Source organism: Leptinotarsa decemlineata, unplaced genomic scaffold (assembly GCF_025532065.1).
Source record: "Leptinotarsa decemlineata unplaced genomic scaffold, Ldec_3_MD MMD2_P_RNA_scaffold_6, whole genome shotgun sequence".
Lineage (NCBI taxonomy): Eukaryota > Metazoa > Arthropoda > Insecta > Coleoptera > Chrysomelidae > Leptinotarsa > Leptinotarsa decemlineata.
Genome location: NW_027412533.1, coordinates 3513401 through 3538172, shown reverse-complemented (window position 1 = coordinate 3538172; position 24772 = coordinate 3513401). Strand labels below are relative to the sequence as shown.

Here is a 24772-nt window from a genome sequence, read left to right as displayed (position 1 = left end):
TAATTAGGTCGACGTTTCGGAAAACAATCTTTTTCCGTTTTCAAAACCTGAAATTCACTTCAAATCTATTCGCAATTTGAGGCAAACTTTTCATTTTGCCCTTCATTACACTTCAGCAGATTCTCTATTGATTTAGCTTTCTTTTTCATGTTGTGGAGTCCTTCAGAAATAATGTCTTTCACGTGTATTTCTCTCAATAATTAGTCAAACTGAATGATTGCATATAAACAATGCACTGAAGTGTATTATTGTTGTTTGTGATTCAGTAAGCTGACTTCCAATGATCGTCATAAACTCTGTGTTAATTCAGATATCTTATATGTTACCTTCAAAAGCTCTTAATCGAATAACACTAGAAAAATACAATTACATATACCTACACACATTCCATATTCGGTTTACTCTACATTGCTGATTGAAAATTGCCGTATATCATCTTTGGTGTAGAAAGCAGTCGTTGGTGTATATTTCATGTTTTGAACCATAATTTTTTTAATTTTTATGTCTACGGAATAAACAGCGGTCAATAAAACAAATGAAAATATTAATGATATATATTATAATCAATTGATACGACCAAACAGGTATGTAAGCAGATATAATCGGAATATTCACAACTTACTGAAAAAGGGCTATACTGAAACAAGCTACAGCCCTCTTCACCAATTTCTAGAATCCTTCATATAATAAACGTTCTATATCTTCTTCAAACAGCAAAAATTCTATTATCTGCAAGCAGCAACTAATATCACATATCAATCAACTAATAAACAAATGCTCAAAAACATTTTTATTTCTCGATGTATTGGTAACAATAAACTAAGGATCGGTTACCGATGAATAAACAAAGTGACATCATCATTACAAATATTCCAACTGTTAAATTGAATACAAAATAATGCTATTTTGGTACTGCGTGGTAATTGGTAGTGTCACACTGAGTAAATCTGAGATATTATGAATTATTACCTAGGGTATCCCATGATAACAATCGAACAATTTTTACAAACACTTTTTTTATTTTTTATTTAATTTACAATGAACGACCAACAAGAGGTTAACCCACTCATCATTGTTAATCCTATTTTTACAATGCCAATAATTTTATGCATATTTGAAATGTATCTGCTGTCCAATAATAGAGATTGTAATTTGTTTCACAAATTATACCTGTTATCTCATATAGTATGAACGAATTAAGTGATGTAATATAAAATTGTAGTTCAGTGTGTACTATTCATTACTACCGATGAAGCTACGGTGTTAGCGAAACGTGTCATAGAATCAAACACACTTATGTAAAAAATGTTCAATTATTATCATAGATAGTGTTAATAATTGCCATTAAATAACGGGTCAGTCCATTCATATTACCTAGGGCACATCTGAGAAAATTACATTTTTATAAATTTACACTTAAAAGAGAAGCAATATTAAACAGTATAAAAATCTTTTTAATTATCTAATCCAAATGACTGTCAACCAATCCTGATCTATGAACTATTTTAAAAACATGACGTTGAGTTCTGACAATAAAATTCTCATACAAAATCATCTTCCCGCCTGCATACTTTCAATTGAACAATTCACTTTTTCAAATCAACAATAATTGATTCTGAACCCTGTGTGAAAGTCAAAAATAGTGTTAAAGTAAGCAATCCATGGAATGGGAAAAAGGAAACAATGAGAAAAGGCAAAGAGAAAAAAAGTCTTTTTGAGAAATATAGACCGTTCAAAAATGTAATATTTTGCGGTTGAACATAAAAAATATTTTTCTCCTTTTATAAATGGCTGATATCCGCGAAGTTTTTGAGATAATTGGAACAAAAAAACGCTCAGTATTCGTATACTTCAAAAATCCTTCAAGTCGCTTGTTAACCTGGAGATGAAAGATTTAAACTTTTATAACTCATTAATACACCTATTGTTTTTTGGGAAAAAAGTTTTTGGCTTTTTACTACTCCATCTTGATACTGAAAAATTGATTACTTCCTTCCTTTCTTTGGAAGTAGTAGAAAGCCAAAAACTTTCTTTCCCAAAAAATTTGTCACTCCTAAAAATATAACCCTTTCAAATTGAACAGCTATCGTATTGTGAAACACGTGTCGTGGTTTTTGTAAAACCCTTTATAGTGGAAAACTTCCAAGAAACTATGAATGAGTTTTAATATGGATTTTCATCAAGTATCGACAAGTTCTATTCAATTGAAACTTCTAATGTTTTTTATATTTCTTATTTCCTCTCTATCTTTTTCTGTTCTTCTCCAAGCCTTTTTTATTTTCATCTCTATATTGCAATGTAACACCAATACGGTCCAATAATTGTTTTAATTTTTTTCAATAATATTCATTCAGTAATGCACAATACTTGAAGAATATTTTTGGAAAGGAAAATACGGGGTACGAATTGAAATTTTGGGATTTTGGAGAAGGAACAAATTCGAAAAAACGGTTTCATTTCAATTTCATGCGAAAAACTATATATTGAAAGTAGAAAATCTAAATATGCAAAGCATTTCATGAAGTATCAACACTTCAAAAAAACTCAAAGATACTTGCACCAAGACAAAAAAAAATCAGGAATAAAGATTCTTTTTGTCACCAAATTACATGTAGACCCTTTTCAAAACACCAACGTTCTCCAGTACTTGGATGATGGATGATAGACAAGCGGAGTGGAAAACAGGCATTTCCAAAACGTTGGGTACTTCTAAAATACTTTTTCTAACCCTTATATCTAAGTAATAGGTATATTCACTGCGTTAGAAAGAAGGCCTTGAAGGTAGCCGTCCTATGGATCTCGATGTAGACAGTGGAGCATTTTTACTACAATCCAGTAGCTCGTCAGTTTTACTACCGGATAGGATGTCAATATCTCTGGTCCTCTTGAATTCCTCAAATTTTTTGTTCATGATGAGGCTCAGTTCAGATTTTGAGGTTGTCGTCTCTGGAATAACTTCTTCTGTGACGTTTTCTTCATCCACTTCCTAAAAACAAAATAGTGTCTTTCAAAAACAATCATTGTTCATTTGGAATGCGGCAGATCATTGAAATCACTGTTTTTATTAGGCTTTGAAGGCCGTCGATTTTTGGAATTTCTTCCTGACGTTTCGCAGGCGCTAGCGAATAGCTTCTTCAGAATTTCATACATCTAGAGTTCATTTCCGATAACTGGATATGAACTCAAAGATAAACTCGAAATGTCTGAACCTCTGAAGGTCATCAGAATGTTAGAGACTACTATAGTAATCCCTTGAATAACGCTACTCAAGTAACAAGTTTACTCAAATAGGTAAACCATCAAGATACAACTTCTTAGTATCCAATGATTCATTTCTGCCTTTTATTAATATCCCTCAGACATTTGTGAATCTGAATAGAAGTAAGTACTCTAGGTAAATAAAACAAAGTTTATGGGGGTTGTTGAACGAATAAAAAAGTAATAATCCCAATAAACCTGAAGATCTGATTTATAGCAAAAGTGAAGCAGAATTACCAGGTTTAATAGTAGGAGTTATTCTCTGCAAGAAAGAAAAATATCTCGATTGAATCTCATTGTATTTTCAGGGATAAATGATGTTAAAAGTTCCGAAAGCAGCATGTTGAAATTTGATACGTGGTATCTGGAACCTCTAACATGAAATAGTTCTATTCCCACACAATAACAAAAATACTGTATTCCGTCGCGCGTTCCGCTAGCCAAGTTAGCATTATCAGGAGACGAGTAAGACTATTTCTCACAACTATGTCAATGCTTTTATATATTTGAAAAGAGGAATGAAAATTTCTATGTTTTTTACCACTTTTATTTGTAACTAACGTTACTGCAGTTTAATCCTATATGGACATTCTCAAACTTATACATTTCATTGTATACATTAATTATACATTATTATACTTTTTATTGTATACATTCATTGTATAAGTTTGAGAATATCCATATAGGACGAAACTGCAGTAACGTCAGTTACAAATAAAAGTGGTAAAAGACATAGACATTTTCATTTCTCTTTTCATTATGATCTCCTACCACGTAGTAACGGCTACATCCATCAATTCATTTTATATATTTATTTATTTATTGCACGGCAAAGCCAATTTACAAAAACATATTTAACAAAATGTGAAGAACTACAAAGTATTTTTGAATGCTAATGTCTGGTGTCTGCATTACAATTTACAATTTCACAAAACATTTAGCGAAGTGTGAAATACAAAATATTAATTAATCCTTATGTCTAATGATTACTTTACTAAAAGATTAAACAAATGTGGTACTTACAAGAAAAAAGATATAAAAAATCTGATACCCACAAAGAAAATGGTACGGTATAGAAAAGCTTCGGAAACTCTATAGCCTTTTCAATTGATTTTTAAAGACATGAAGTGAGACATTAAACAGAATTAACTTATTATGATATTAATTTCCCAGCTTCAGAATACGAGGAATCGGACTGTTCAAAGCATAATGAGTATGGAAAAAATTTATATGAAAAATGTCAGGATTTCTCATATCGTTTTGTTTGATATTAAAAGTTATTAGTTGAAGTAGTTCTGGTCAGTTTATCTCACTATTTATTATTTTGAAGAGGAAACTCAAGTTCATAAAAATGATCCTATCTACAATGATATTATATTTAACTTGGTTAAAAGTTGACTGTATTCATATTCATTTCGTTGAATACCAAAGTGAAAAGCACAATTCCATAAGAGTTTCTTTTAAACATTCTCAAACAAATCGATATTTAAATTATAGTATGGGTCCCATATAACCAAACAATAGCAAGAATGGATCTCACGAAAGCACAATATAAAATCTTTTTTGTTTTAATCGAAAAATCAGTAAAAATTCTCAACACACAACGTAGCATTTTGAGACTTTCTGCCACAATTTGTGATACTTGAAGATTGAAAGTAATTTAACTCCCAGATCACGAATAAATATTTGTCTTTTGAGAGCCATATTATTCAATTTATATTCAAAGGATATTGGACTTCTAATTTTAGCGGACGTAATGATTTGACACTTATATCTAGACGAATCATTATCTTTCAGAATGTGTGTCATTGAATCAATTTCTAGTATTTTGACAATATATAAAACAATACATTAAGGAATGAAACAACAAAAATAATTGGACGCTCCGGGGCGACTTGAATGATTCCTGTGGCTCATTTGCTTTTTTAGCTGCAGGAAAACCCGGAAAAACCTGGAGCACAACATCATCTGTCTGTTTCTGTTATTTGCTATTTAATTGATGCCAAATATTTACCTGTTTTTTACCTATAAGTACCTGAGAGTGTAAGTAAAGGGAAGGTAAGTTGGGAATAGGACCTTTGTCACCTTTCAAACTTTTGATGGCATCGTAACACTTTTCATGTACCGTTCCAGTAATTTCAATACAAGACAAGAAAATTTAGTCCCACCATTTTTTGTTGTGGGCAATGGTGGAAGCTGTCAGAGACGTATCTGTTCTGGTGTGTAAAAATTGTTTTCAATCAATGTTGAAATTTGATTTATATTATAGGCCAGATACCAAGGGTACCAAGTTTTTGTAGTGATTGTTTTTTTGGAGGAATTGTTCTATACTTCATTAATATTCTTCAACTCCACAGTTAATAATGATTACATCTTCGACTGTCATTTCCGAAATCTCACTACGACAACTCTTCATACCTGTATCTCTGAAAATGTTACTGGTTGCGTTCTGTATCTAGCGGAACCACCTCTTCTTTTCTTCGGAACAACCCTACGGTTTAATCTCGACATGGGTTCGGGATAGACCGTATCCATTGCTGAAAAATAAAAATCAAATAAAAGACACACACATTGAAGAAAGGCAAAGTCATAAGTTTTCAGTTTTTGAAATTTTGACCGTTTTGATAAATTTCTGATTCAACACCAGACAATACTGTTTCGACCCATCTAGGTCTCATCAGTGGTGCTGGGCTTTACTACGCACCTGTCCCAAAAATACTAGTCTGAAAGTGGAGGTGACAAAGACGAAAATAAGATCGACAGAAGACTCATTTCTTGAATATTAAAGATAAACGAGACCCCTCGGAGATTGAGTTTTCTGACGATCCTCTAAATCCTCTAGATAGAATATACGTTACTTCAGCGAGACAGACGTCCTAACACATCAGCCAGGTTACCTGCCAGCTCGCAAGGCAGACAGACCACCCAGTCAACCAAATTGTCACGTGGTGTCCTGTCACCCAGCAGTGAACCAATCAGAGTGTACCAAATTGTCACATAGAGTCCTCAAAACGGTTACGCGGCTCGCCATTCAACCAGAGCGCACGCTTTTGCATCTCAGAACATCGTGGCGAGAGATTTGAATTTTCTGTGGACATAAATAATTTAAACAGATAATCAGTCAACGAGACAGACCACCCAGTTACGTGGCGCGCTTACGTCAGCCCACCTTTTTACTCAACACATATTTGTTTCATAACGTCATAAAAAAAGTTTTTGTTGGAGAATTTAACACAAGTACTTCGGAAAAATCCTCAAGTCGTTCTCAGAGCGGTGCCTGTGCGAAAGTAGCGATTCACATTGGATTTGAATCGCTGGAGATTAAATCCGTTCTCAGGAAGTTTTTTCCACATAAACGCAGTTCCCCAGATGAACGAGTTCTTTAACAGTGAAGTTCGGGGTGAACTAAGTTGAAACTCAAAACGATGAGCAGCTACACTCCAACGCGTATTTCTGATATATACTGTTTTTGGTGGAATCAAATGTGATGAGCCACTTGAACACTTCCCGTGAAAGTATCTATAGAAGAGAAACAAACCTCCAATCTTTCTTCGATGTTCCAAGCTATCAAGGTTGCATGTGATGTTCGCATCTCCAATCTAGCGGATGGCTCTCTTCTGGATGGAATCCAGCAACTTCAGGATATGTTTGGGGGCAAAGCTCCATACATGAGAACAATACTCCAAAGAAGGTCTGATCTGAGCTTTATAAAGCATCAAAAGCTGCTGAGGTGTGTACAGCTTTCTGGTTCGAAACCAAGCTTTTGAGAAGCTGACTTTGCAATTCAAGCGACATGATTGCGCCAAGGCATATTGGTGACCATTTTAGCCCCTAAAAACCTATCGAAGCAGAGAGCGGAATTGTCTGACCTGACATTATTATATCTAGTTCGGAGACATTATTCTTCTTGAAGAAAACCGATGCCTGGGTTTATGTGGCATAGAATTGAACCTAGTTACTTTCACCACAATTCAAAATCACTTCTAGATCCCCATCAAGATATGCAACCTCCTGCTTCCAGTGAAGATGTATCTCCATAGCCGATGACCTAGAATCCAAATAAAATGACAAGCCAAGTGTCCTGTCATCAGCAAAGCAGTATATTGGATTATTGGTTTTTTTTCAATAGGCCAAAGAAGGTTGGAGACAATAAGAATCCCCGGGAAACACCAGCGTTGATGGTGAAAAGTATTTGAGAGATATCCATCGGAGGCCACTTGCAGGTAACGGTTTTTTAAGAAGCTGAAGAGCCATACACTAAAATGATCCGACAAGCCATAGCAGGCTTTAGAAATATCAAGCACAACAGTTCTTGATTCTTGATGACGTTATCGGGGGAGATGTCATCGCCTTTACTATCATTTTGTGGGCCAGTTAAGTGGTTCAGCCCAGTGGTTCACTTTTGAGTTTATATTGCCATGTTCAGTTAGATTAATAATAAAAAATTAATGAAAGACCAATAAATATTCATTCAATAATATTCCAAATAACATTATAGAAAAAATTCTAATCCTGAACTAAAAATAAAAACTATCTGCGAATCATTGAAAATATTCACATTCGAACTAGTTATTTTAGATTAGCTTTAACTGTTCTAGTTAGCCGCTGACAAGATATTCTAACCGGCAATAATTTTACTTTATATCTCTGATGAGAGATTTCCCAATCAATATTCAAGCTGAATTGGTCCAGTTGATAACAAAAATAGTTCAAACTACGTAGGAGTGTTTATATCGAAGTCGAAATAGAAGAGAGAATGAATCTATTCGATCTGTTCCTGTTCCATGCGTGTTGAATCGTGTTTTATTTGGATTTTTTATTACTCGAATTATTTTGGAATCAAATTGGCAAATAGTCATAGTAAATAATGAAAAAAATAATATTGAGTAGGTATATGGAGATGTTGAAAAACTGGCTCAAAATTTTTACAAAGCCTGAAGCTTCATGGAGGTGGATAAAAATACGTGATGAACGTATTTCACCAAACAATAGTTTTTTAGCAATGAATAGTTCTAATAATCCAAACTACAAATAGTACCTCAGGATATCAGTGACTTAAATTATTAAAGATTTCAAATGATTACTTTTATCAAAACGTATTCATATAACTATTTCACAAAAATTAACATGTGGCTACAAAAATATATAAAGTCTGAATCTGCTGACGAAATATGTAATTGAAAATGATACATGTAAGAAATTAACAAAAAATAAATAATAATTGCACAAAGAAACTTTCCCTCGGTTATCTTAAAGGTGCGATTTTGTTCCATCCTTTACATAAAAGAGGACGTATGCTTCTCCACTCACAAGCGACTCTGGTGAAATTGGTGACACGTGTGAATCGTTGTATTTGTGCCACGCGCCAGTATACGGGTGTCTGCAGTATGTTGTATAATGTCCTCTGTTAGTAGTCCCACTGTGATTTAAAAGTGCATATAGGTTATAACAAGTAGCCACATTTTCTGCTGCAAAATTGTCCATATCCAATCCTTCTAGAGGAAATTCGATGACATCATTCAATTTGCCTCTACTTTCCGTTGAAGAAAATATTTTTAAATGTATTACTAAAATATAGGGAAACTTGTGGATTGATAGGGACTTTGTGCATTTTCTCCTTTCCTTGCATTTCGAACACGTCGGTTTTTCATTTCCATCCAAAGTTTCTTCTCTTGTAAAAAAATCCAAGCATTGCCACAAACTCAATTGGTCGGTTCTTTGTGGAATGGAGAGAGACAAATTCCAGAAAGGATCAAATGTTACTGAAGAGTATCCACAGTGTGTGCATTTCATCGTGGATTTCAATTGGCCAACGAAATTATCTACAATCTTAGAGTTATGCATCTTCAAATATGTGAGCCATGACTCTTGTGCATTTCCGCTGTCGCTCAATTTTTCGTCAATCTCCGTTGAGATTGGTTTAGGTTTCTCATTAATTATATTAACTTCTTCATGTAATCCTTCTGAAAGATAACGAAGAAACTCCTGGGCGTCTTGATGAGAATTACCCATGAATCGAGGAGCAAAACTTTGAATCTGTTTTTTTAAGGAGGCTGTATTTACTACTTTATCAAATGAATCTTCTGACCACAACTCCATGATGACTTCTGCAAACGATTTGATTAAACCACCCTTCATACTAAAAATACCAGTATTGATATCATTCATGAATTCATCCTTTTTCAAATATTCCAATAACCATCTCGTATTTGATAAACATTGAATTACACTGTTCATCAAGCAGGTGTTACCAATATTTTTTAAACCATTTAACCCAAAGGTTTTGACTGAAGAATTTATCACTGAACAATCCGAAATATTTTCGAAACCCTTTTGAGAATTTTGCTAAGAGAAAGTATTTTTTCCATTTGCTTTTATTTCAATTTCATAAAATTGGTTTTCAGGAAACAAGTAAATTTCATCACGTTTTTTGGAATCAGGAAGAGTACCGAAAAACGAAGCTGCATTTCCTCTTTGGATGGCTATACTAATTTTCTGAATGAGAAAAGATGTGGCTCTTGATTCGTGGGTTTCATCGGTTACCTTTTTTCATATTTCATTGATGAAAGATAAGGCTTCAGAGCCAAAAACACCAAACGTTTCAATTGCTATTGGGCGAAAGATATAATTATTTCCCAAATTCTGATATTTCCATAGTTTGGAACTTTCTCCTAAAGACGCAGCAGCACCGGCTTTCGCAGAAGTAGCAGAAAGATGGCAAGTTGCTAATGTATCTACAAAAGTAAAGTCCCAAACAACAGATTTACCATTTTTCCATGGAACAAGTGTCATACCATCCGACCGTTTTCCATCGTCTCGACTTGTGCCTATGGGTTCTAAAATCGCAGAATTTTTGCTGAAGTTAAAGCCCTTTTGATTAGATCATTAATTGCATAACGGCGAGATAAACGACCAGCGCTAAAACGACAGCTCAACCCATGAGTACCTGATTCATCCACAAATGCACCATATTTACAAAAGTGTTGAACACACAGTGATGTACCAAGTCGAAATCCGATGGCAAGTCTGAAAGAGTCGTCATCCAAGAGAGTCCCAAGTGATGCTACAAACAGCATTTAACCAAGCACCAGATTCTTTCACAGTTACTGCGAGAAGACGAGCCTTATTTTTTGAAGTGTCAGAAGCTGTCTTCAGTAAAATACTAGTTGCTTGATCTAGTAATGGTTTATCCCATGCCCTCTGGTTTTTCATATATTCAATGTTCATCGTTTGGCCAGTTCTAGATTCCCAAAGAGATTTTACCCGATCAAAAACACAATCAGATATTGGCTTTGGGCATTGTGAGATAATTTCTATCAGATCGTAAACACTGCAAAATGAGGACAAAAATGATGGCAAAGCGAGGGAAGTGGCTGAACGAATTCCTAATCCTCTAGAAACTGGAAGTGATGCCTGTAACCAAGTTTCGTCTTCGATAGGGTTATTAGTAATGAGTTCCAGCATCATTCTTAATTCGTCATCAATATTTTGTAATCGTCATGCCAAGTAGGGCTGCACCTTAAAATATACGATAATTTTGGAATGGCTAATGAATTCTTCAATAAATGGAATGCGACATGTGTTGGTAAAATAGATAAACGTTCTGACATGACACGAAGTGATTGTAATTTTTCTTCCAAACAAAATGTTAAGGCATCATCAGATAATGGGGCACCAAGAAGAAACCAATTGGGTTTTTCAATCACTCGTATACCAGGAGCTATTAGGTTAAATTGATCGATGATGTTAGGGTCCTGTTTATCCAGAAAACTGAGTTCAACATTTCTCCAAATTTAGTTCAAGTCCCAGGTCTTTCGAATGACTTATTGTGTAACGAAAATGTTCTAATACCACATGTGTTTTGTCACCAATTGAACCATCATCCAGATACCAGCCGTTGAATTCAGTGGATATTTCAGTTATAATATGATGAATAGAACGACAGAACAATAGTGGTCCAAGTGGATTTCCCTGCTGTACTCCTTGTTCGGACATTATAATTCCGTTACCAAATATTAAGAAAGAAGGTTCACTGTAACATTGTTCAATAAAAGGATATATGTCTGGTATGGCGTTACCCACCGAATGTAACATGAAATTCCTGTCTATGGTATTGAATGCATTCTTAAAATCAAGTTTCAGAAAAACTTTTTCAACTGGGTTAGGGTTTTGATTAATATAACATCGTGTAGCATGGGCTACTGCCTCGCAACCACCATTTGTTCCGAATCCAAATTGTTGGAGACTTTCTCGTAAATTGAAACAAGCAAGTTTCGCTACTGAACGTCGATAAAAATTTCCAACAGCTATAGGACGTAGACCGACAGTCTTTTTCTTTAACGCACATAAAGAAGCACCATATAAAATAGGACGTGATTGATCTTTCCAGAAAGAAGCATATTGCAAAGGTTCGTTAAAGAATTCAAAAGATGTTTGCCACAACTACCGGAACTATAGCTTAGCATATCTTGAATATGGGACGGTGGCAATAAATCAAGACCTCCACAAGAACCGGTGCGAAAAGATCTCATTGCTCTGAGAACATCTACGCTTGTAACTTCCAGAGGACTATGAGAAGTTTTATACTGTCCAGAATTGTATAAACTTTTAGAAGCAGGATGTTTACTTCGTGATTCTTTCAATGTTGCAACATCAAATTCAGCAAGACTATCAGTAGAACAGAGAAATCTAACATCTGCTGTTATATCACCGTCAGAGACTTTCGAGAGTACTTGTTTTTTGAGGATGTCATTATAATTTGTATGTTTATCAGAAATTTTGGTATAACAATTAGTCGATCTTGTAATGTTATTATTGAAACTATTCAAATTTTTCTTCACTATTGTTGTAATTGAAATTTTTCGATTATCTTTTGTTCTCTGAATACTGAAACTTTCATAAGCAAACATGAGCAAATTTTTCCAAGCACTGAGAGAATTCCTGGATACACATCCGTTAATTAATTTTGTGAGGGTGATTGCAGAAAGTAACCTTACAGCCTTCGGAATACGTTTAATAATATGTATATTTCTTCTCAAATTATATAAATGTATATGAAATGGAACTTCTTTGTTTCCAGGGTCAAATTCTTCTTCAAAATCATTATTAGGATTGGAATATAGGAACTTGTAGTATCGATTGATTTAGAATGAACTTTTCGCATGTGGATTTTCAATCCTCGTATTTCGAAAAATTGTCCACATATTAAACATTCTGCTTTACCAGCTGATTGTCTTTCTTCTTTTGTCATCGAATATAGATCAAATTGGTTTGATTTATCGTGATCAGAGTTTTTTAATTCCTATGTGACTTTCTTGTATCGTCCAAAATCTTGAATGTCACCCAACGTCAGCCAAGTTGGTCGCTGAATTTTCCAGCGATATTGTAATGAATTTTCCAAAAATGAATGAAGAGATGAAAGCACTGACATCAAACTCAAATCAATAAAATTTGTTGTGAATGGAAATAAAATATGTCAGTCACTTTTCGTGAATTCACAGCCGCTAAAACAATGAAATTATTCAATAATATGATGTAATTCAATACCGAAATGTCGGGTGAGATTTGAATAGTTTTTCACTTAATAATGACCATATCGTCACCGTTATAACTATATAAACTGAATCTAGGCTAAATTTCATTGTCGGATAGATTAGGAATATAAACGGTGGCCGAACGAAAACTATACAAAGCCGTTAACAAGAACTGTATAAACATTTCAAGAAAATGCAAGGATCTAACGATGGGTGAATTTTGTATTTCTGACTCCACTTCTTCCACTCTCAATCAACAATGGCAATCAACTCAAAATTTTCAAATGATGGACTAATTAATTATTAGATTATTAAACATTCAAACTGATGACCATCTTCGTCGTACTCTCACACATTCCAGTATTTCGACAGCATTCGTCGGAAACTTTCTATCATCATCTATCTATATCATCCCGTACTGGGTCGTTGGTCTGAATACTGACAAATAATGAAGGTATAATTAGGATAAGCATCGTTCTCTTGAAATATCAAATTACCATCGTCACACTTGCTCATTCATATTAATTTATTATACGCCAATTAAATGTGCAGCATCTTATTGTCCCCTCGGTCATCAGATATATCAAACCTTGGAAAGTGGACTATACAGGGTGTCCCTGGACTTCCTCTTTTCCTCTCGGGAATGTATAGATGGGGTCAAAATATCACCAGTACTTCATATAACTTTTTTTCCTAAAATCCTTCGTTACCAAGTAACGGGCCCTCGAAGTTACAAAATGAAAAATGTTTTTCTTTGATAACTTTTCAAGTGAATATTCAAAATCATCCAAATTTTAGTAATTGACTAAACAAATGAATTCCTTCGATGAGCTTTCATGCAGGAGTCAGTTGTTTTGCTACAAAGTCAGGAACGGACTACCCCGATGGTCCACACCCCAAAACTTTGAAATGACAGATATTTTCCAATATTTTTCAACAAATTAAGGTTACTTGGACAATTTTATGAATAAAAGTACTCGTGTGGAAAGTTGATCGGAGCAACGAGTCTTGATAAAAATGTAGTTTCACTCGACGACATCAAACCCGCTCGTCCACCATTATTTGAAATGAATAATTATCAAAGCAGAAATAATAATGATAACGTTAATTCAACAACATTCATCCTGAGATGTCTACCATTATTCGAAAATATTAGTTTTTAAGGAAAATGGAAATGATAGGTAAAATGTTCATAACGAATTTTTATAATGCAAACACGTTTAACTAACGAAACTCAAGAGCCTCAAGAGCAAACAAAAATGAAAAATCCGCTACAGAAACTGCTCGATATGAACACCTTCTCTCTCTATACATTTTCTTAGTCTGCGAAGACACCCTCTCTGTACTTGAAATAGCATTCCAGGGTCGTTTCGTATGGCTTCACAATGTAATGTTATTCTATTCAACAATGCATCTCTTGTGTGAATAGGTGTAGCGTAAACAAGGCTTTTTAGATGCCCCCACAGAAAGAAATCCAATGGATTTAAATCCGGAGACCGCGATGGCCATGAATATGGCCCACCTCTACCAATCCATCTATTGTGGAAAATATGGTTCAGATGGTCACGCACAATCAAACTAAAATGAGGAGGAGCGCCATCATGCATAAATCACATATCTCTTCGGGTTTGCAATGGAACATGTTCCAAGAGTCCATTCAAATCGTTCTGAATGAACTCCAAATAACGTTCTCCATTCAATCGGTCCTGTAGAACGAATGGTCCTATAAGATGGTTTCCTATGATACCAGCCCAAACATTCACGTTGAATTTCCGTTGGTGTTTGGTTTGCAATATCCCATGGGGATTTTCTTCGTCCTATATATGGAGATTATGAGAGTTGATAACTCCATCTCTACTGAAACCTGCTTCATCAGTGAATAAAACTCGATTAATAAAAGTCATATCCTCTCTTTGCCTATCCATGAACCAATTGGCATATTCCAGTCGTGCTGGAAAATCTTGAGGTGTCATGGCATGTACCTTCTGGATGTGAAATGGGTGGAGCAGTTGTTCCCTAATTATTCTATGAATAGTGGACTTGGATGTATGGAACTGTTCTGATAGATTTCTGATGCTCATTGAGGGATCATCAGCGACGGCTTCCAAAATATTTTCCTCCAATACAACGGTACGTACAGTCCTAGGAGCGCCCTCACCACCTCGTTTTGGCAAAACTGTACCTACAATAATATCGAAATAAAACAACGTGCTCAAATTAATTATCAATTATTCCATACCTGTCTCCCTCAAGCTGCGATCGACACGCTCGAATGTTTCTCTTGACGGTACCGTTCGATTGGGAAAATGCTCGGAATACAGACGACGAGCTTGCAGAATTACAAAATGCTCGTCCATAAAATACATGCATATCTGCATATTCATTGAATGTAAACTGTTCGGCCATATCAAAAAAATTCAAAATATCCTATAGAATATTGACAATACAGTGATAGTCATATGACAACGCACCACTCAACAAAACAAAATCGCATTCCAGTTTCTCATTTTTTATCAAAACTTTCTAAAAGGTTTTTTTGTCAACATCTGTGAAAGCCGTTTTTGTAGTTCATTCGTTTGCTTTTTATTAGTATAGTAAATATTTTTTCCGATGTGCGTTTTTTCAGCTAAATTTAGATTCGTGTTAAAGAATTTCTCCCATAAAATTATAGTTATCAGTGAAACTCCTCAACAGTTTAGCTGTGAAGAAGAATTTGAAACATTCGAATGTTGAGTTTCATGAGATTCAAATAACTGATCAACACGAAACGTGATTATTCCACACGTATTATGTACATACAAAATATGGAATGAATTCGATATTTCATAGTAGAGTAGCTTGTTAGTTTAAAAACACCACGAATCTACAGAACTTGATATTTCTTTTGAAAAAATATCTGCTATCACAATTGTGACTTAAACTTCCATATAGGTACTGTACTTTTTGTTTACGACTTCATTTCAGCATACTTTGTATTATTCCTGTTATAAATGTTGTTGAATTAACGTTATCATTATTATTTCTGCTTTGATAATTATTCATTTCAAATAATGGTGGACGAGCGGGTTTGATGTCGTCGAGTAGAACTACATTTTTATCAAGACTCGTTGCTCCTATCGACTTTCCACATGAGTACTTTTATTCATAAAATTGTCCAAGTAACCTTATTTTGTTGAAAAATATTGAAAAATATCTGTCATTTCAAAGTTTTGAGGTGTGGACCATCGGGGGTAGTCCGTTCCTGACTTTGTAGCAAAACAACTGACTCCTGCATGAAAGCTCATCGACGGAATTCATTTGTTTAGTCAATTACCAAAATTTGGATGATTTTGAATATTCACTTGAAAAGTTATCAAAGAAAAACATTTTTCATTTTGTAACTTCGAGGGCCCGTAACTTGGTTACGAAGACTTTTAGGAAAAAAAGTTATATGAAGTACTGGTGATATTTTGACCCCATCTATACATTCCCGAGAGGAAAAGAGGAAGTCCAGGGACACCCTGTATAGAACATGGCAAGAATCATTTGTCGACGAGTGCTGACCAATGACCCTAGAGTTTCGAACAAAATTACATTATGCTTGAAATATTCAATCATCTACGTATTATGTGAGCTTCTGAACAAATTCAAATTTTCAAATGTAGTTTTTCTCAAAACTTTCAGACAAAATTGTTAAGTTCCAAAATTACTTTCGAAAGAATTTCAATAGTTCATTAACTTCATACATTTCAAATATTTTTGGTCACCTTTTTTTAAGAAGGAGTGTACACTTCGAAAAAAAATCGACGAGTGCTGGCATTTTTCTAAAACGGTGACTGAGTTCGTTATAACAATTGGCCACCTTGCATAAGTTGACTTGTAGTTCATTTACCAACTGCAATCTATTACACTTGGAAGTAAAAGGTACATAGATCTAAATCTATTATTTGTCATTGTGACTGGCACCAAACCACACATAGCTTTCAACCTCGTTTCGAATTCAGCTTCGATCAGATATTTTGTTGCAGTTGGAATGAGTATGCAACTTGATATGACTAACAGGACTACGAATAGCCTTAATGCTCCCCATATGACTCAGGGAGTTAATAACATAGTTTTCCCAGCACAGGTTAATGACCACAGTATTCGATGTCGTTGACAACAAGGAAGAAGAACATTTATTTACTCTACAGTGTGTCCTCAAAGTATGGAATAAATGCGATATTTCCAAAACCAAAGGTCGTTTCACAAAAACCTGAAACACGTCGATTTTTAATTTTGATATTCTACAGTTTACAACAAAATTTCATTATAAAGACTGATTCATATCAATGTGATGAGGTCATCGGTAATTTTTTTTTAAATGACAGACAGAATTTATTTAATCATGTTATGCATACAATAAATACATTCATGACAGGTCAAAAAGAGTGCAGATGCACGCTGTACTGGGTACAAAATTAAAAGATAATATACAATTATTATTGATCATTTGAAATAAAACCTAACTGCTAGGTAGAATAAAATATTGGTGCTACAGAACATCACATAGAAAAGTAATATTAAGTGAGTTAACCTTTAACTGTAAGTACTATTCATATAATCCTGTGTTGAGTAAAAACAGTTTTTTAAAAGGAATGTTTTAACTCTCCTCTTGAATGATGGAGTACTGAGCTGAGTGAGGTCAACTGGTAAATGGTTGTACGACTTGAGGTCCAGTGAATTTCGTGTAGACATTTCTAGTTTATTCAGCGGTTGTCTCAGTTTACCTGCATTTCTAGTGGGATAAATATGATAGTCTGATTGGATGGAGAATATACTTTTCTTTTTATGGATCTCTAACAAAGTGTTTAAAATAAATATACGAAGCAAAGGCAGAATTTTGTAAAAGATGAAGATAGGTTGACATGGTTCGTTGAATGAAACTCCAGCTATTATTCTAAGTGCTTTTTTTTGCATACGGAAAATCTTTTGAGCATGAGAAGATTGTCCACATAAGAGAGTTCCATACATTAAATGGGAGTGAAATAGTGAGTAATACGCAGTTAGTAATGTATTGGTACTTATAAATCTTTTCAGCTGGCGAAGAAGGTAGAGCTGAGTTGACAATTTTTTGCATAGAAAGTCAATATGATTTTCCCATTTAAGTGAGTCATCAATGATTTTACCTAATAATTTTACGTGCTTCTGTGTGGTTACCCTATTATTTGAATATATAACTATTTGTTGAGTTTTTTCCCTATTTAATTTCAAATTATTTGGAAGTAAACCAGTTTACAGCCTTTTCTTCAATTCATTGGTCTTGTCGAGTAGTTTACTCATGTCGGAGTTAGAGTGAATCATTGTATCATCTGCAAAACAGATGACTGTGCTAGCTAGTAGGCTTTGAAAAATATCATTCACATATATTACAAAAGTATAGGTCCGAGGATTGACCCCTGAGGTATGCCATGGGAAACTACTTTCTTCACAGATGATTCCCCGTTTGTGCAGACGGCTTGTTTCCTTCTGGTTAAGTATGAATTAAATAAGTTTAAGGCTGTACCTCTTATTCCAAAAATTTCAAGTTTACTGATAAGGATATTGTGGTTGACACAGTCGAAGGCTTCACTCAAATCCCACAATGTTAGCGAGGTGAGTTCACCACTCTCCACATGTTCGATAACTTTTTGAATTACCTTTCCCACTGCGTCTATTGTAGATCTATTCTTGATGAAGCCAAATTGATGGTCATGAAGAAGATTGTATTTGTTTAAATAATTGGAGAGGCGCTCTTTAATTACAATTTCTAGCATTTTTTCGAAGATGTGTATAATCGAGATAGGTCTATAATTGTCTGGTATATTGGGATCACCTTTTTTTAAAGATAGGCACTACTTTACTTATTTTAAAAACATCGGGGAAGATACCTTCCGTGAAGGAGCGATTCATTAATTGTGTCAAAGGTTCAACAAGAAAGTCAATGGTTTCCTTGATGATTTGACTACTCAAATGAAATATGTCAAAGCTAGAGGTGTTCTTGAGTTTTCTAATCGCAAGTGTCACTTCTTCATGATCAACTGCTAGTAGAAAAAATGAATTAACTGGTTTTGGGAGGCTAGAAATATAATCGAGAGCGGATATGTTGTAGGGAGGTAGGTAATGATATTCACGGCAATATTCGAGAAAAATATGTTAAATTCATTGGCACTGATGTTGTTGGAAATTGTTTTGTGCTCACTAATAGAGTTTCTTTCGTAGTTCAATAAGTTCCAAGTATCTTTATGTTTGTTGGTTGAATTTTGTATAAATTTATCATACGATTCTTTTTTTTGCCTTGTAAACTGCAATTTCATATTCATGTTTGAGTTTTTTTAAATGTTCCGTATCGCTGGGATGTTTTGAAGAGGTACTTACAGTGCGCAGTGCTTGTAAAGTATCTCTCATTGAACGTAATTCATCATTAAAAAAATTTACAGGTCTCTTTCGCCGAATTTTGACTTTTGTTTTTTTCATTGGGAAATGTTTACGAATAAGGGAACTATATGTGTTGTTCAGAAATTCTGCTAGTGAGTTCAACGAGGAATCATTATTGTGGAAAATTTGCCAATCAACATTCTCTAGGGACCGTTTCATAGCTTCCAAGCCTTTGTGATTGATTTTTCTGTGCCATTTATACGTACAGCTTCGGGAGTATATTTGGTGATAGAAATGAATTGTCCACTATGATCAGAAATGGCAGGATCTGATATTCTCGTAATACACTCACTATCGTTTAAGTTGATAATAATGTTATCTATACAGGTAGAGCTTTTGGAGTTCGTTCTTGTAGGAATAGTCATTTTGGGTTTCAGACCAAAAGATTCAATGGTGTTTAGCCAAGATGTACATACAGAACTTTTTTCATTTATGTTAATGTTGAAGTCACCGGTAAGTATAATATTATTGTAATTGGGTAATAACAAAGTTAGAAGTTCTTCAACTTTATTGAAGAATAAGTCATATTCTTTCGACAGTGAGAATCTACGAATTATTATGAGAGCAGTGTTCGTGTTTGTTAATTCAATTCCACAAAATTCTGCATGTTGTTCAATACAGAAATCATTCAAAAGGAGAGGTTTACATGTGACGTTATTACGAATATAAATAGAGACTCCTCCATGTTGAAGGGTTTTTCTACAAAAGTAACTTATAAGGTTATAATCATTGAGATTTACAGATATGCTCCGATAGACATATAATGTCATAATCTTCGTTTTCGAGATATAGCTGAAACTGTTCTACTTTATTGCTAATACACTGAACATTGAGATGGAAAATCTTCAGCTCATTATTTTGAAGATGTTCTTTATTAGAGTCTATACAAAAAAAAATTGAGGTTGAGAAGTAACTACTCCCTTTTATATTGGTCTGTTCTTCCAAGAACCTCCTACCTTTTCGAAAGTCAAACCTTTCAAAAGCTATATTTCTAGGCCAAAGGTTAGGATTATAGATTGCTTGAAGGTTATCTGGGTTTACTCCCACCAAGTCTAGCTTTTTGACACTGATGTCTAGAGAGTTTAATTTGGTTTGCAAATAGGTACAAATGTTCTCTTGAGTTGTGTTATCAGGAACTCTGGTAACGTAGAGCCAAAGCTTTTTGCTTTGTTTTTTCCTGGAAATGTTCATCCCCCCTCTCCTGTTCCAACAATTACTTTCTTAGGTTTCCTATGCCTTCTCTTGGGCATCACAAAGTCATCATTGGAATTATTCCTCTCTTCCGGCACTAGGCTTATAGTTTTATTCATCATATTTAGTTCTTCATCTTGTTTGGGTTGCATTTGTAAATCACCCTATATTGGGATTCCATCAACATTGTTACTATTGCCACTGTCTAAATGTATTATTTCGTTGGTTTTTTATTCTGAGATTATCCTATGAGTCATCAGAGAAATATTTTTTTGTTCCTCACTAGCAGAAACTTTTTTCTGATCTGCAGCTGTATAAGTTTTTTTGGCTTCCACCTTCTCTGGTTTTTGTTTCGGGCCGTGACTGGAATGTTTCGTATGGATATTATTTGCTGATAACAAATCGATTTGGATCTTCAATAGGTTGATTTTTTCTTTGAGTTCATAGATTATGGCATCCTTCTGCTTAAGAATGTATTTGATCAACACTGGATTGGATCTACACTCTCTGGTAGAGATTTCGTCAATTGTATGGTAGAAAACATCATCCATTTCGAAACTTGGTGATTCCATAACCTCATGCAGACACACTGGATTTTTCGTTTGGAGCGATTGCTTCCAGCACCTCGGATGAAAATTATGCTTACACTTGTAGCAGAGTATTTTGTCCTTAATTATATTTCTGTTGCACTGTTTGCAGATTGGGAAATTTTTATTTTCATTGGGAGCATCTAAACACGAACTTGGCCCGTCGGCCATGTTGATATATATGCAACACCCTGTATTTGGTATCAGTTTTAAATAATCCGTAAAGAGCTGATTCCGAAAAGGTATGATACTTGGGGTCTAACGGACAGAATTTGAAAGATTTGCGCTTAGAAAATACATTTTATTGATATTTAATTAAAGTAGAAATTAATTAGTTATTTTATATTTTTTTATAATGATTAATTTAACAATGGGAAAGTAATCCAGTAATGAATACATGACTTTATTTTAAATGTTCGAACTGTATTTATCGAGAGATAAATAAAATAAATTATTGCTATTTTACAAAATTTCTGTGTTTTCCGTATATCTCCGGATATACTCGGAATTTTAGAATTTTCTCATCGGCATATTGTTAGTCAGGTGAATGCGCAACTTTGTTTTAATTCAACTGTCTTCGTATCTCTCATAGTTTCCGAGATCCCAATGGTGAGGATCGAACTTGAAACACCCAGTATAAAAGTTGTTGTTTCGAGAGAGTTTTTACTTCCAGTTTATATATGAAAGTAACTTCTATGCATGATCTTTATAAAGAGTTCATTTAGAACTCAATTGCTTTCTTCCTTAATCTGGATGTTTTCATTAATGTTTTGTATTACTATGTATATGGAGAAGTGAAAATCAGGAAGCTTTTCATTTCCAAAAACTAATTTATCCAAAAAATTATCCATTTCAATTTAAGTATAATACTTTAAGTTTTTTTCAAGTTCATGTTGTGAAGTTCTTTTTGAATAACAAACTTTAAAGGGTACCAAAAGTTTGAGCCAGCCGAAATTTATGCTCAGTGAATTAGGAACATCTCGCATAAATGAGAATTTTGTATGCTTTCCTTTCAATAACGCCTCCTGGGCATTTATAAAAGATATCGGAAAAGCCAAATGAAATCTCTAGGATAAAGCGATGACTAAGTTCAAAGTCCGCTGAAATCGTAACCTCATTTCCGAAGCAATTTCCAGCTGGTTTTTCGGTCACAGACACGATAAACGACGACTACGAAAATATTTATGTTCACAAATACAGAAAAAAGAATGAAATAACTTCGCGTACTGATATTTTCCCAGAAACCGTGAAATAGACGCAGTTAACACTTTCATGACAGCTTATTCGATTTATTTTTATATTTCCACCGAAACCTGATGATTCGGTTTCTCGGTGTTCCCATTCGAAAAAAATCGTATCATCTTGCTGAAAATAGCATCGTGATCGAAAACTACAGATGATACAAATGCAGAAAGAGAAATGCGCTTTTGTTACTTACATTGTGTTGGAGAGGACAAGGAAGGCATTGTGATTTTTTCGACGCTGCAAACCACTTTTGAACAACAAGGAACTTTCACTCTATCATCAAAAATCCACGTTTTGTAGGAATTTTCAGATACCATACACAAACAACTATGATGTATAAAGAATTTTGTCTAATTTTAAACTCTCTGGAACGAAGTTTTGTGCTAGTCAGGCCGCGCGCGTTCAACGTTTTTCTTTTCTTTCAGTTTTCAGCGATGCGCTTTTCACTGGTGTTACACTGTTGCCAGAATGACACTAAAAATCCTTATATCACCTGATTTTCTAACACTGTGATTCTCTAAAGAAACTGATGCTAGCCATTTCATGTGAAGAGCATCGATATCCTAAACTCACTACGTACAAGGAAACTGAATCACAAATTGAAAACAAAGATATATTATCCTACTGCACAAATATGTCCGAACCAAAGATGAAACCTTATTTGTCAACATTCAACAGCTGGAGTACTCACTCTCACTTGGCAGCCTCAAACATGAACTTGACAACGTCGGTGGTATTCGAAGAATAAAACACATGCTTTGTTTGTGGTACATAATTTTCAGTCACGGTCATGCCAAATTTTGTTTATTATCATGTGTATGTGGGAAAAAGTTTACGTACGTTTTTCAAATATAAAGCATTTCTAAGATTCAATGACGAACAATTATTTGTTATTGTGTTTGGAATAGAAGTTTGCTACTCAAATTATTGCGCTAATGAGTACCTTACCTATCGTTTGCTTATTTTTTTCGAAATTATTTATCAAATGGGTATCAATATTAGTATAATACAAAAACAATTATAATTCGCAAATGATAAATGGAAAATCCATTTACAGTTTTTAGAATTCTGTATCGGTCGATATTCTTCACTATTGAATCCTTTTGTCTCTCCACTACTTTATACAATAGTGGACTGTTCAAAAATTAAGGTGAATGTTCAAATTTCGCGGGCTATATACATTCGATTAGCGTTTTTTTTATTTTGGTATACTGATCTCGAACATATGTTTGGTTTGTTGGTGAGTGGCATAAAAGTTAGAAGTGTTTTGCGTGTTCGGCGATTTTCTGCAATCGAGAAAAATTAATCAATGATTTGCATCAATGTTTATGTAAAAAATTGAATTGAGTTCTCAAAAACAATTTGAATGTTAATGATGGCATATGGTGTATTTTAAGACAGAAAAATGTTTACAAGTGGTACAAGCTTTGCACAGAAAGTCAAGAAGATGTGAATGACAACGCTCGCCTTGGACGCACATCAACAACCGATAAAAATAATTGAGAAAGTGAAGGAAATTGTTATGGAGAATCGGCGAATCACTATTAGAGAAGTTGCTGAGGATGTCGGCATATCGTTTGGTTCATGCCATCCAATTTTTTTTTTTAATTTCGGGCATGAAGCGTGTGGCAGCGGAGTTAATAATAATAATAATAATAATAATAATAATAATAATAAATCAGCTTTATTGATAATACAAAAAAAAAACAATACAAAGATATATTTGAAAATGAAAATAGGTTTCAGGAGATTCTGGTACTCCTTGCCGAAGTTTTTAGATGTATTGACAGGAGTCAAGATAGTATGACCTAGTTCTAAACGGAAATTGTTTGCTGCAAATTTACGATTCTTCTGCGATCCAAAGTGCATCATTATTGTTTTATTAGGATTAACTTTCAAATCATGTTCACTTGATAGCCCATTGATCAAATCAAGATCAGTGTTGAAGAGATTTTGTGCCTCAGCACACTTATCAATTTTAAAGTGCATGTATAATTGTATGTCACCAGCATACGCCTGTATTTTACATTTCTTGATGGACGAGATAATGTCAGTAGTATAAATGATGAACAATAAAGGTCCCAAAATGGAACCCTGTGGTACTCCTGATAGAATATCAAGAGGTAAGGAGTGATGACCATCAACAACAACTTTTTGAGATCGACCAAGTAAATAAGACCAGATGAGAAATAAGGCAGCACTATCAAAACCATAATATTTGAGTTTCATGCAAATCAGTTCATGATTGATAGTATCGAATGCTTTCAAAAAATCTAGTAGTACCAGAGTGCTAATCATTCCCTTATCAAATCCCTCAACAATGTCTTGTGTAACAGTAGCAAGAGCTGTAGCCTTGCTAAAACTCTGCCTAAAACCACATTGCGATGTTGATAACAGATTATTGGTATTGAAATATTCATTAATTTGTAAATAAATAACTCTTTCAAAAATTTTACTCATGGTTGGAAGTATACTAATAATTCTGAGATCAGAATAACTAGCTGGATCATTATTCTTGGGAAT

The 24772-nt window shown here is 34.3% G+C and overlaps 1 protein-coding gene, 1 long non-coding RNA gene and 1 pseudogene across 2 annotated transcripts in view; 1 reads left to right on the top strand and 2 right to left on the bottom strand.

Annotated features, from left to right (window-relative positions):
- Positions 1–24772, top strand: part of LOC141480077 (uncharacterized) — a 61491-nt gene that overhangs the window by 12886 nt on the left and 23833 nt on the right. The window lies entirely within an intron of this gene.
- Positions 541–22969, bottom strand: LOC111510401 (uncharacterized). The gene is made up of 3 exons (XM_023166305.2): positions 22443–22969; positions 5677–5795; positions 541–2986 (listed from the first exon to the last, which is right to left on the bottom strand). Exons 1-3 carry the CDS (start codon positions 22564–22566, stop codon positions 2762–2764), a joined length of 468 nt encoding a protein of 155 aa, XP_023022073.1. The 5' UTR covers positions 22567–22969; the 3' UTR covers positions 541–2761.
- Positions 6628–20569, bottom strand: LOC141480194 (ubiquitin carboxyl-terminal hydrolase 2 pseudogene; annotated as a pseudogene).